The sequence below is a fragment of the Pagrus major genome, chromosome 19 (assembly GCF_040436345.1).
Source record: "Pagrus major chromosome 19, Pma_NU_1.0".
NCBI classification, from domain to species: domain Eukaryota; kingdom Metazoa; phylum Chordata; class Actinopteri; order Spariformes; family Sparidae; genus Pagrus; species Pagrus major.
This window is the reverse complement of record NC_133233.1, coordinates 15,153,437-15,166,080: the sequence shown is the minus strand read 5'-3', so window position 1 is coordinate 15,166,080 and position 12,644 is coordinate 15,153,437. Positions and strand designations below refer to the sequence as shown.

General features: G+C 38.5%; 2 protein-coding genes across 3 annotated transcripts in view; both read left to right on the top strand.

The window, feature by feature from the left end:
* neto1l (neuropilin (NRP) and tolloid (TLL)-like 1, like) overlaps positions 1-5,184 on the top strand; it is a 69,197-nt gene extending 64,013 nt beyond the window's left edge. Inside the window, exons 10-11 of one of the 2 annotated variants that reach the window (XM_073488466.1) lie at positions 421-1,048; positions 3,509-5,184. In XM_073488466.1, coding sequence (XP_073344567.1) covers positions 421-1,048; positions 3,509-3,596 — 716 coding nt within the window. In that variant the 3' untranslated portion in view covers positions 3,597-5,184. Of the gene's footprint in view, positions 1-420; positions 1,049-1,929; positions 2,112-3,508 lie in introns of those variants that run through there. The other variant, XM_073488465.1, reaches the window with a different exon arrangement.
* Positions 5,185-9,584: 4,400 nt separating this feature from the next.
* On the top strand, positions 9,585-11,942 carry timm21 (translocase of inner mitochondrial membrane 21). Its single transcript, XM_073488336.1, has 6 exons — positions 9,585-10,106; positions 10,456-10,518; positions 10,616-10,713; positions 10,904-10,977; positions 11,265-11,370; positions 11,489-11,942. The coding sequence occupies exons 1-6, from the start codon at positions 9,821-9,823 to the stop codon at positions 11,606-11,608; spliced, it is 747 nt and encodes a 248-aa protein (XP_073344437.1). The 5' UTR covers positions 9,585-9,820; the 3' UTR covers positions 11,609-11,942.
* The last annotated feature ends 702 nt before the right edge of the window (positions 11,943-12,644 follow it).

Here is a 12,644-nt window from a genome sequence, read left to right as displayed (position 1 = left end):
TACTGTTAGTCTGCGTGGTTCCCCCTGTGATAAACAGACTATAGCCATGACCCAGTGTGACCTTTTTTTCCATGTTTTGATAGCTAATGAGAGTCATGGCCTTAATCTTGCATATGCTGAGGTCCATTGGTTTTAACATGTGTGCTACGGTATCTCTTTCTTTGAGCTGTTACTAGGTAAATCATTATGACCATTAGCTGAGTCCCACCCCCCGTAGTTGGTGTCGCTATGCATGTCAAGCTTTCCATACACACATAGCACATATGCAGTTCACAGTGATACCAGTTAGCAGATTACCTCTTGATTCATACTAATGTTTTAAATCAGACCTGTTCAACTGGCGGCCCTTTACCAACCTCATTATATAATTAATATTCTTAAATGTTCCCTCTCTTGTGTTGTCTCTCTACCACTCTACAGAGAAGAGGAAAGCCAACATCCTGGACAACCTCAACAACACAAATGGTACCATCATTGGTGTCACCTGTTGCATTGTTCTCATCCTCCTCATCGTCTCCGTCATCGTCCAGATCAAGCAGCCACGTAAAAAGTACATCCTGCGGCGCGAGGACTTTGACCCCACCATGTTCCAAGAGGTCTTCGAGCCGCCTCACTATGAGCTGTGTACTTTACGCAGCGCCACCACAGCCGCGGCGGCCTCAGCAGACTTAGTCGACCTGGCGGAAGACTTCGAGAACTACCACGCCCTTCGCCGTGCCTCCTCCCGCTGCGTCCACGATCACCACTGTGGCTCCACCTCCAACCCCGGCTCCGCCCACATATCCCAGCTGTCTCTCAGTGGACGAGGAAGCCGCGGGAACTTGAGCGCTCGAGACGCAGCGGCGGCCACCCTGCTCACAGACCTTCCGCAGCCGCCCATGGCAGTGCGGCCCTTGCTGCCGTCCACCGGAAACCGCAGGAGCATCTTGGTCATGAAGCACAGCTACTCGCAAGAGGCAGCGGACAATGGATGTGACCTGGACGACGACCTGGAAGAAGTTCCCACCACCAGCCACCGGCTTTCACGCCACGAAAAGGCAGTACAGCGGTCAGTATCCATAGATTTCTGATGAGGAAAGAACAGCAACTTTAGAGTTAACTATGGGGATGTTTGAAATGTGTGTGGGTTACTGGCATTTACTTTTGTTTTCCTCTTATTTTAGCTTCCTCCTCCTCTCATTATTTTTTTAAGATTATGATAAGCCTCTTTTTTTGCATTGACCCTTGTTCTTTCTCCCCCTTTCTACCATTAAAAACGTTCTCGATTTCTCACAAAGGGCTAAATTATGACAGCCCCCTCTCGCATGCTCATCTTTGAACATGTCAAGCTAATTTTCCTCAGCTGCTTATTTATAGCTTACATCTATTAACAACTTTACTTTGAGGTTTGTCAGAGCTCTTTATGCAAACACAGACCTCATTTTAGAAGATATTATTTCTGTAATCAGTCCAATTTTGACTGTTAACACAAGGGCTTGAATCTGTGCCTCATAGAGAATACTAACGTCATTGACATGAATGCAGATTATTATAAAATATGCATTTCTATTCGGAACTGTGAAAAAAATATGGCTTATATTGGCATGAACAAGATTTTCTAGAGAAAAAAAAGAAGTATTTTACTGTGAACTTGCACCGTGACTGCTTGAAAAGTAACTGTACATGTTTACAAAAACAATATGTGAAGGTATCAAGAGTACATTTTTGGAGAAAATACTTGCAACCTTCTCCTGCATGCACTTTCTATGTGCTCTTTCCAGACTGTTCTTGACTGTTTATTAATTTTTTTACAAGTCTGCATGCAAGGCTCCCAGAGACTAGCACTAAAGCACTAATGAAGTTTATTGCTGTTATGTAGCACATGATGCATTCTGACCTCTCTATGCAAAAGGAGTTTTGATATTAAACGAAAGAGCCATGACATTTCAGGTTCTGCCTCATTGGCTCTTTGAGCAAACATGAATCAGAGTACAACACAACTAGGGTCTAAGAGACAATCTCAAGGTAAGCACCCCTATCCAACAATCAACATCTCTATATGTTGTGTAGTCATCATTTGCCCAGTCAGTATATACTTTTCTGTAAGTTCTTTTTCCTTTTCTGTGATTTTTGCGCGGGTTTATATTTGATTTCTTTTTTATATTTTCTTTTTTTCTATTGTTCATTTTCCACCAAGATGGTTTTCTTGCTTGCAGCCATCTTGCCCTCCTAGTGAGTTTGTTTGAAGTCTTTGTGATGCTCAAGTTTACTGTATGTCCTCCCAAGGTCATACATTGTGTCACTGGATGTTCATTAGCATGGACTTTTTTCCTTTCATCTTTAGTTGAAGCTGTTATCAAATAATATGTCTAACCTCTGCACTTTTCTCCCAGTAGGCCTACAGCAAATAATTGATATCAGTCATGTAAAGACACTTGTTAATCCCACATAAAAGCACAATATTGAAAACAGAAACAACCCCCACGTGTTTAATTAAAGGAGACCTATTATGCCTTTTAGTTTTTTTCCTTTCTGTCAGTGTGTTATAGAGGTTCTTGTGCATGTAAAAGATCTTGGAAGTTGAAAAGGTCAAAGTCCACGAGTGAAGCTCCTCTCTCCCACAGAAAACACTGCTCCTGAAACGCCTCGTCTGTAGTCCCACCTTTAATTCTGTGACATCACACTATGTCACCATGTCACACATTTGCATACTTTATGTTTAGTGGCAAGTTTGGCACGTAAGAGTTTATTTAACGCAGTTGTTGTTAGCAGTGCTGGGTCAGGCGTGTGTGAGCTGACCAATCAGAGGAGACTGGGTATTCGGGGCGGGGCTTAAAGAGACAGGAGCTAAAACAAAGCGTTTCAGACAGAGGGGGGATACAGTACTGCAGTAGTGGACAATATGAGAAAACTGATGTTTTTCGAGCATTAAAGCATGTAAACCTGTTCTAGTAGTAACCTAAAATAAGATTATGAATCTGAAAATGAGCATTATATGTCTCCTTTAAATTACATCCGTGGGGTTTTTTGCACACACTAAAGAGAGCACATTGAGATCATTTTAATATCTCGTAAATCTCTTTGTAATTTACAAGTCTTTTCTGCTCACACACTGACACAGAAGTCCTCTGTAGTGTTGCATGATTTGTGTCTCTTGTAGGAATTGATTTTGTGTTTGGTTAATTGTGAAGCATAGCATTTATGCCTGTGTGTAACAGTTCATGTGGATGCTCCACGACTGTGCTTTCATGAGGTCGCAATAAGCACAATAGAACTCGATAATATACGAGTTAGAGATGAGACAAACAAAAACAATTAGAGGAACTCGCCCATTAAAAAGTTAAATGTGGTCGAAATTCAATTCAGAGCTATGGAAGTTTGTGCTTGCAGCTTTATGTTTGCATATAATGGAGCAGTCACATAAAGTGCTACCCATTGTTTTGTCTTTTAGTGTGAAAAATGTGCTGTCCTGTTGTGTGTGTGTGTCTGCTTATGTTCTACATTATGTTGCATTGTCTCCATCATGTAGACTTCTTGAGAATAGTGCAATCCTGGATCAGTACGAACGGGCGTCACTGACATATGAAAAAGCGGAGCGGAGATTTACACCAGCATGATGCTGATGATGAAGGGACACTTTGACGAAAAGGATGCTAAATATGTGTTAATGTGAATTCATATGCAAAGACGAACACAAAGGACTAGATGAGAACACTCCAGCTGCGATTGCTGTGAAGCGGGAGAGTCAGTCAGCTCTGTGCGTACTGTAGTCAATACAGAATTTTTTTGTCCCGCTGGAAAGAAATGGACCTTTAGGATGAACACGACGACTGATTGTTCATTATTAAACTTTAAATTTGGGATGTTAGTCAGAAACATATGTGTCATTGTCATAGATTCCCCACTGATGACTAAATTAATGTGATCAAACATCTTTAAGTTAACTTTTAAGCATGTATTTTTCAAATTAGTAGCATTAATATTATTTTAACAGCAAATTATAGATGCTTGCAGTTGGAAGATTTTTTTTTTTTATTAGTGAAAAAAAAATGGAATTAACTCACTTAATTAATTACTAACCTAATTAAATTCAGTGCTGTTGGAATAACCAGAAGCAGTTTAATTTGGATAACAATTCAAGGCCGAGTTGTATGGCTTGTGCATGCTTCTTTTATATCCATTAAAGCATTAACATACTAACATTAAAATATGAAAAGGCCACATTTACTAATACACAAGTCATATGGACATAATAAGTGCTGAAAAAAGGCATCTTTAAAATTAATTAAATGCATGTTGTTGCTTAGCTAAATCATTAGGTGATCGCTCAGATGAATCTCACCATTTTCACTCCCTTTAATATGTTAATGTTGACTAAATATGTTGACAGGCATTTTTCTTTCTTGGCAAACATATTTACTTCAAGTCTGTTTGTCTTCTAACTCTCTTCTACTGTAGGAGCTTAATATCTTTGTATTAAAACAGACTTTTTTACTCGGGCAAATTGAGAGGATGACAGTTTTTACAGTTATTCCAGTTATCTTTCAGGGCTGATTTTACTGATGCTTTGTAAAAATAAATAACAATAAAGCTTCACCTTTTTTTTTTCATCAGTAGTCCCTTTTAGTGTGTCCTCAAACTGTCACCTATCCATGTCTCACAATCATATGTTTTTTAAAGATGTTGGTTTATTTGTTGTGGCTGATTTGGCCAGACCCAAAACCGAAAGGGATTCGCAACAGGACAATAAAAACGAGTCCCAGACGGTTCGAATAATCCCAGGTAATCACAGGTATCTGACAGACAAGTTAATTGACTTTTTGTGTTTGTCCTGATGAGATTAACCCCGTTTGGGATGGGATCAGCCTCACACTCTGATAACACTGTCGGCGGGCTGGTTTTGTAGAAACAACCTGCATTTTGTGGGGAAATAATTAGAAAAGAAGATCAGCTGGGAGCACAATGACATTCACACACATAATGTCTTTTTTCTTACGCTCTGTCACTGTCCGAGTACTTATTTTCTTCTTAATGTGTCGATTTCTATGGTATCTACCATCTGTGTGTACATTATTTTCTGTACTCAGTGTCATGTATGTATTATTTACATCCATGCTCTCCACTCTCATTTTTCTCCATATATACACAATCACACACAGCCCCATATTTCTGCTGATACTGAATAAAATATGTTTCTTTTCTACATATACACTGTGCTGATGTCTGTGTGTTGTCTCTCTATTTTACAATTGTGACAAAAATGTTCTCTTACATACACATATACTCTCTCTCCCTCTTCTTTACTCGCACACTTCCACACAACCCCGCAAAAAGTCACAAACTCATCCGCCAGTAGATAGAGGCAGACACCTCAGTAATTAAGTAAGTCTGAACCAATTTGATCGCAAGCAGCCCAGGCAGCAGATGAGAAAGTCGGAGGGCCCAGGACAGACTTAAAGTAATAGTGTTTTCATTTCTCTGCAGATACATCAGACAGATGCATCATTCCTCTGCATCTTGCCAAGTTTGACAGCATTCGGAGCTAAGGTTTCTCTCCCTTGCATCTTGAGTGAACTGTTGCCCTGAGCAACTTTACCAATATAGAGTGTTGTGATGAGAAAAATCTTTAAAAAAAATAAATAAAAGGTTTGTGGTGTATGCATCAAGTTTTTCTTCTTTGCTTTGGACCGCAGAGGTGCGTTTTCCCCCTTCCTGTGCTCCACACCTGGCTAGGATTGACGAGCCATGGAACACTGATAATGTCAGACACGGGACTGAAACGTTGGTTTTTTTGACAAATAGAGTACCTTTAATGTAAAGTTGTTCATGGAGAAAAAAAAAAGAAGAAGAAACAGAATCAGGTTTTTTTAAGTCATTGTCATGTAACCATCAAAAATTTGAAATTGCATATTTCAGCTGCTTATTTCACGTTATGTTTCTTATTTTGATGTCATGTCTTTACAATAGAGTATCAGGTTGTTTTTTATATCTAAACAATTACAAGAAGCCTTGTTCAGAAGACGAAAAAGCAGAATGTTTGAAATAAAGTGATGTTAAACTGAAATATAGGTGCATATACATGACTCTACTGACCCGTCAACTAACCTTTATTTCTTCCCACTTCCACTGATGTCTGAACATTATTTGTTTTTTCTGTCTTTCTCTTTGTCAAACTTCATGGCATTGTGGAGTTTTTTTTAACCCCTTTGCATATTTATTTGATAAAACATTAAGAAAATGCTGGACAGATGTTTTCAATAAACTAATGTTTACTGATTTTATTGTGCTTATTTATTTTGTCACTAACAAACTAATTTTCTATTGTGTTCAGGGCCGTGCTGTACCTATACCACTGAGGATACTGAGGTCATGTCCTCAATGTTTTCTGGGAATTTGTGGGTTTTAACAACATTTAACAACACACATTACACTGATTAATTTTAACAATTCAAAAACACAGAGTTGATATTTTATATGCTGACCCAAATACTATAAGACCCAGAATATTAGATTAGATTAGATATTTCGACCTTTGTTATTTTTAGCAGGCAACTTTTTGTTTTAGCAAGAAAGCTCCAATATACACACTGCACACAACCTGCTCAGTAACCAACTGCAGACAGACAAAGTTAGCAACCAGCTTGTGAATATATAGTGATTAGCAGTTACAGTGACAGATATTTCCCTCAGGAATTGGTGGAGACCAAAAACACAGCTCAAAGGAGAGTTGACATTGGGCTTACATAATGGAGAACACATACCATATGTGACTACTCCTGAAGCAGCACTCAAAAAACAATCTGGCATTTGCTGTTTTAATTGGGGGAAAAAACAAACAAAAAAACATAAAAGGACTCCATGCAGCTCATCTTGCACAATCCAAGTCTCTGTAAACCCTGACATCCAAAATTAATTTGAAAAGATGTTATTTACACCCTCAATGCGTGGTTGAGTTCCTGCATCCGCTTCAGACCAGGTGCGCGCTGACGCTTGTAGCTTCACTACAGTAAAGATTTCGGTTTAAAAAGGGTGTAGCCTAAATAACATCTTTTCTAATCAATTTGGGATCTTTGGGCTTTTGGAGACTTGGATTACACCAGACAAGCTGTTTGGAGTCATATTTTTCCAGCTGTTTTTTTTAAATTATTTTTTAAAACAAGTCTCCATCTACCTGAGTTGTTAAGGAGAATGCTGCAATGCTGTTGTTTGTTGTGAAGCTACAGAAATGTTTTATGGACTATGAAACACTCAACTTCCCATCGGCATGAGGTTGAGTAGATGACGTGTACATTTTCATTTTTGTGTGTACTGTTCTACAGAAGCCCTAAAGGGCCATGCATTCATACATTTTATTTCCTCCGTTTTCCCGTGATAACGAGTTAATTTCATTTGTTTTCTCGAGATCTCGAGTTATTATCTCGAAATAACACCTGTTGTTTTCCAGAGATAATGGGATAATTTTCTCGAGATCTCGAGATAACAAAACTTTGTTTTCCCGAGATAACGATATAATTAATTCGAGATCTTGAGAAAACAAAACTAGTGTAGTATATTAAATCATTGCAGGAAACATCATTCAGTGTAGCAATGTCAGAGGAGCAGGAGCATATCGATCACTGCGTCACATATCTTTTCAATCAAGGCCTGACACAGGCTGAAATAGCATTATGCATTGCTATTACAGATAATATACACATTAGTGTGCTAATTTAAAAAAGATAGTTAGCAAGGCTTCAGCTATATCGGTGGCGCAATCTAAGTGAGCCTGATGTCGTCATTAACTACATAGCTGACCAGCTACGAGGTCCCGGGCGTCTCCATAATCTCAGGCCTATCATATCACAGTCATTATCTCGAGATCTCGAGAAAATTATCCCGTTATCTCGGGAAAACGGCAGTTGTTATCTCGAGATAATAACTTGAGATCTCGAGAAAACAAATGAAATTAACTCGTTATCACGGGAAAACGGAGGAAATAAAATGTATGAATGCATGGCCCTTTAGGGCTTCCATACTGTTCCTTTAAGATCATTGTACAATTTGTAATAAAAAAAATTATATTGGGAAAAAAAATATATATGACAATATAATAACTATATAAACTCAGGGCTTTATATTACGGAAGCCCTAAAGGGCCATGCATTCATACACTTTATTTCCTCCGTTTTCCCGTGATAACGAGTTAATTTCATTTGTTTTCTCGAGATCTTAAGTTATTATCTCGAAATAACAACTGCCGTTTTCCCGAGATAACGGGATAAGTTTCGTTATCTCGAGATCTCGAGAAAATTATCCCGTTATCTCGGGAAAACGGCAGTTGTTATTTCGAGATAATAACTCGAGATCTCGAGATAACGAAACTTTGTTTTCCTGAGATAACGATATAATTAATTCGAGATCTCGAGATAATGACTGTGATATGATAGGCCTGAGATTATGGAGACGCCCGGGACCTCGTAGCTGGTCAGCTATGTAGTTAACGATGACATCAGGCTCACTTAGATTGCGCCGCCGATATAGCTGAAGCCTTGCTAACGTCTTTTTAGATTATGCACACTAATGTGTATATTATCTGTAATAGCAAGGCATAATGCTATTTCAGCCTGTGTCAGGCCTTGATTGAAAAGATGTGTGACGGGGTGATCAATATGCTCCTGCTCCTCTGACATTGCTACACTGAATGATGTTTCCTGCAATGATTTAATATACGACACTATCGTTTTGTTTTCTCAAGATCTCGAATTAATTATATCGTTATCTCGGGAAAACAAAGTTTTGTTATCTCGAGAAAATTATCCCGTTATCTTGTTATTTCGAGATCTCGAGTTATTATCTCGAAATAACAACTGCCGTTTTCCCGAGATAACAGGATCATTTTCTCGAGATCTCGAGAAAATGAAACTTTGTTTTCCCGAGATAACGATATAATTAATTCGAGATCTCGAGATAATGACTGTGATATGATAGGCCTGAGATTATGGAGACGCCCGTGACCTCATAACTGGTCAGCTATGTAGTTAACGACGACATCAGGCTCACTTAGATTGCGCCGCCGATATAGCTCAAGATCTCGAATTAATTATATCGTTATTCCGGGAAAACAAAGTGTCGTTATCTCGAGATCTCGAGAAAATTGTCCCGTTATCTCGGGAAAACGGCAGTTGTTATTTCGAGATAATAACTCGAGATCTCGACAAAACAAATGAAATTAACTCGTTATCACGGGAAAACGGAGGAAATATAATGTAGGAATGCATGGCCCTTTAGGGCTTCCGTACTTTAGGGCTTCCGTATTATATATATGTATGTATATATATGTATGTATATATATATATATATATATATATATATATATATATATATATATATATATATATATATATATATAAAGCCCCAAGTTAATATACCTTTCACCATTTCAATGACTGTAACAACAATTTATAATATCATTAACGTATTTTTACCAGTCTGTGAAGGTGTGCACTGTTTTTGTACATTTGTTTGACAACAGTTGGTGCTACATTTAAAAACTCAGTCTCCCATAATTCCTACGGACTATGCGTGACGACATATACATGCGCCTCTTGAGTACAAACACCACTTGACGTGACCGACCCACCTGCTTAGCAGTATGTTCGGCTTGTATAGTTAATGTTAATATATTCATGTCGTAAAATAATTCACTTTTATGTCACCTCCGGTAGTCTCCGGTAGTATTCAATGCGTTAGCTCGCTGACTTTAGCTTTTAACCGTGCTAACAAACACTTAGCTTAGCTCTGCTCGCTAGCTGGCTGTGCAGACGTCAACTGGAGTTTAAGCTAACTCACAGAGGACACAATCATGGCTTATGTGCAGATACTGAAAGCTCTGCAACAGACAGCCACACAGAAATGCGTGCTCGTCCACACACACAGGACACTGTCAACAGTATCAAGACTGACCTTCCACAGAAGAGTCGAGGCTCCTTCGTCTGTTCTCCCAGCAGTGAGCTGCCTCATTCAGGCACAGGGACGGCGGACTATTTCCCTCGACTTCAGTGCCAGGCAAAAAAGCAGCCCCGAGGAGAGAGACAGGTCAGTCTCCAGGTACCAGAGCGGGAGCCCGAAGCCTTCAGCTGCACAGAAAGGTACCGACATAGATGAGCCGTGTCTTCTCTAAACTGCATGATAAAATAATCAACAACTGTCAAAGCAGTTACAGAATATATACAAAAAAAGGTAATGACAATGCTATCAACAGGTCTTGCATTAAAATTCAAATCTAGGTGGACTTTCTCCATATGCACAGTAGTTCAAAAAGTTCATCTATTTATCTTATTTGTAGCCTAATGATGATTGAGTCTGTACAGTAAGTAGATTCTGAGTTTAATGCAATGCAAGAGCCAAAAAGGCAACATTTATTTATTGAATACAGCAAGCACCTGTTTGAATTTGTGATATTGTAAACGGCAAACGTTTTAATCATATTTCTTTCAGTGAAAGACGCTGGCAGAGATTTCACCTACTTAATAGTTGTCCTCGTCGGGCTCGGAGTGACAGGTGACTACAAGAGTTCCCATTACAAATGTTTTGACAAACATTTAACATCTCGTTTCAAATTAAGCGACAATAATATGTGTCTGTGTGTGTGTTTCAGGTGGGCTGTTATATGTGGTGTTTCAGGAGCTGTTTTCTTCCTCGAGTCCAAATAAAATCTACGGAAAAGCCTTCAACAAAGTCAGGTTAGACCCAGAGGTAAGAATGAGATCGACTATACTGTTTATTGTGCGGTGTTACAATCAATGCACACATTTATTGTGGTAATCACTGCATGGTGTTTTATGTAGATGCCTTTTGTGACATTATATGAAGTTGTGTCATGCGATTCTTTAACTCTTGTTTTTCGTAAACAGCATTAAAACATTTTTGTTATTTGAAAATGTAGGTGATTGGTGCTTTCGGAGAGCCAATCAAGTGTTATGGGGAGACTACCCGTCGAGGGAGGAGGCAGCAAGTCAGGTGGGAATTTTACTACAAGGTCCAAATAAGCCGTTGATTTTTAGTACGAGAGATAATGAATAAGTTGCACACAAATCTGTCCAATTATTACATTAGACTTTATTCCTAGGATCAATCTGTGAGTTAAATAATAATGTGACAATCAAATCAAAAGTTCTAGTGTTCAGCACCCTTTCAAGAAAAGGATTATTAGAGGAGTATTACATAGGTTGCCTAATACATAAGTATGCATCTGAGTCATGGTATTGGAGGTATTGCTGGGTTTTGATTATGTGTTCCCACTGCAGTCACATGGAGTACCTGAAGGACGGACGGAAGCACATGCAGCTGAAGTTTTACATCGAAGGCTCCGAGCCCGGCCTCAAAGGAACTGTACATTCTGAGTCGAAAGAGGTTGGTATTTGCCTTTGTAAAAATGCAATTCGTGAACTTGATGTGGCATCCCGAAGCAGTACTGTTCATGTTAGCTATCCTGATATTATCCCGGTTTTAACTTCTTGTGTCTTTACAGAATCTTGATGGGAACTATGAGTTTCGTTACATATTTGTGGACGTAGACACTTACCCAAGACGGACCATCGTTGTGGAAGACAACCGAAAAATTCTGGACTCAGAAGTGTCACTTTACTGAAAAAGCATTGTGTTTGTTTTATTGGACAAGTAGCTGATGATGTACTGTTAATTTAACTTTAATTTGCTATTAAAAACTGCTATGTTAAACATCAACAGATTTGGGCAAAACAGTGTGCCGGTCGGGTTTTGGTGAAGAGCTTTGCAAAGCAGTCTCTCTCACAGAACATGATCATTGACTCGTGTGTTATTGGTTTATAAATCAGACACGTCTGACAGATAGCTGGGTTTTTTGACAAAACACTGCAGGATGACTTTAATATTGAAATAATTGTCATCAAAGGTGCTTTTAAATTGTAATAAAAAATGTGTCACAGGAACAGACAAAACAAAAAGTACAATATCATCGTTGTCTTTTTTATGAGACTGTTGGATGTTGTCACTATGATTGATCTTTCACCTGTGTTTAATTAGATGCGTGATCTGACTGGGGCATGAGCAGTTATAATAACAAACTTTTACCATTTAAAATACTACATCAAGTCTGCCATGATGGACATCTTGAAGAAGAATCTTTGTGTTCTACTTCGAAATTAGCCCAGTCACAAATATCTCATGTATATTTTGATAGGTCTGCTTCTCTTTTCAGTTTACATATTTATCTTAGTCTTTGTTTACTGCAAAACTCAATTTGGATGTGTTTTGAAACGATACGTTGCACTGTGAAAGAACGACCACTAGATGGAGGCAAAGAAACAAGTGGAAGGAACAACCTGATATGACCTTTGAGATTATTTTGGTATTTCCCATTCAGTAACATTTTTCTATGTATTTAAAAGGGTATTTTTGAATAGTTTTCAATATTTTAAGGTGGTGTAAACAAACTTTAAAACATCAATTGAACGTCTGATCTTAAATAACCAACGGAATAACTGTATAAATATATTTTTGACATGGTGAAATACATGTTTTTCTGAATTTGGTCCCATTTTAAATCTTGTCAGATGAACCTATGCTACCTTCACAGACCGTCGGAGTTAATGCAATGTTTAAAGGACATATAAAATGCACTAGCAATAACACGTGAAAGATCTTTT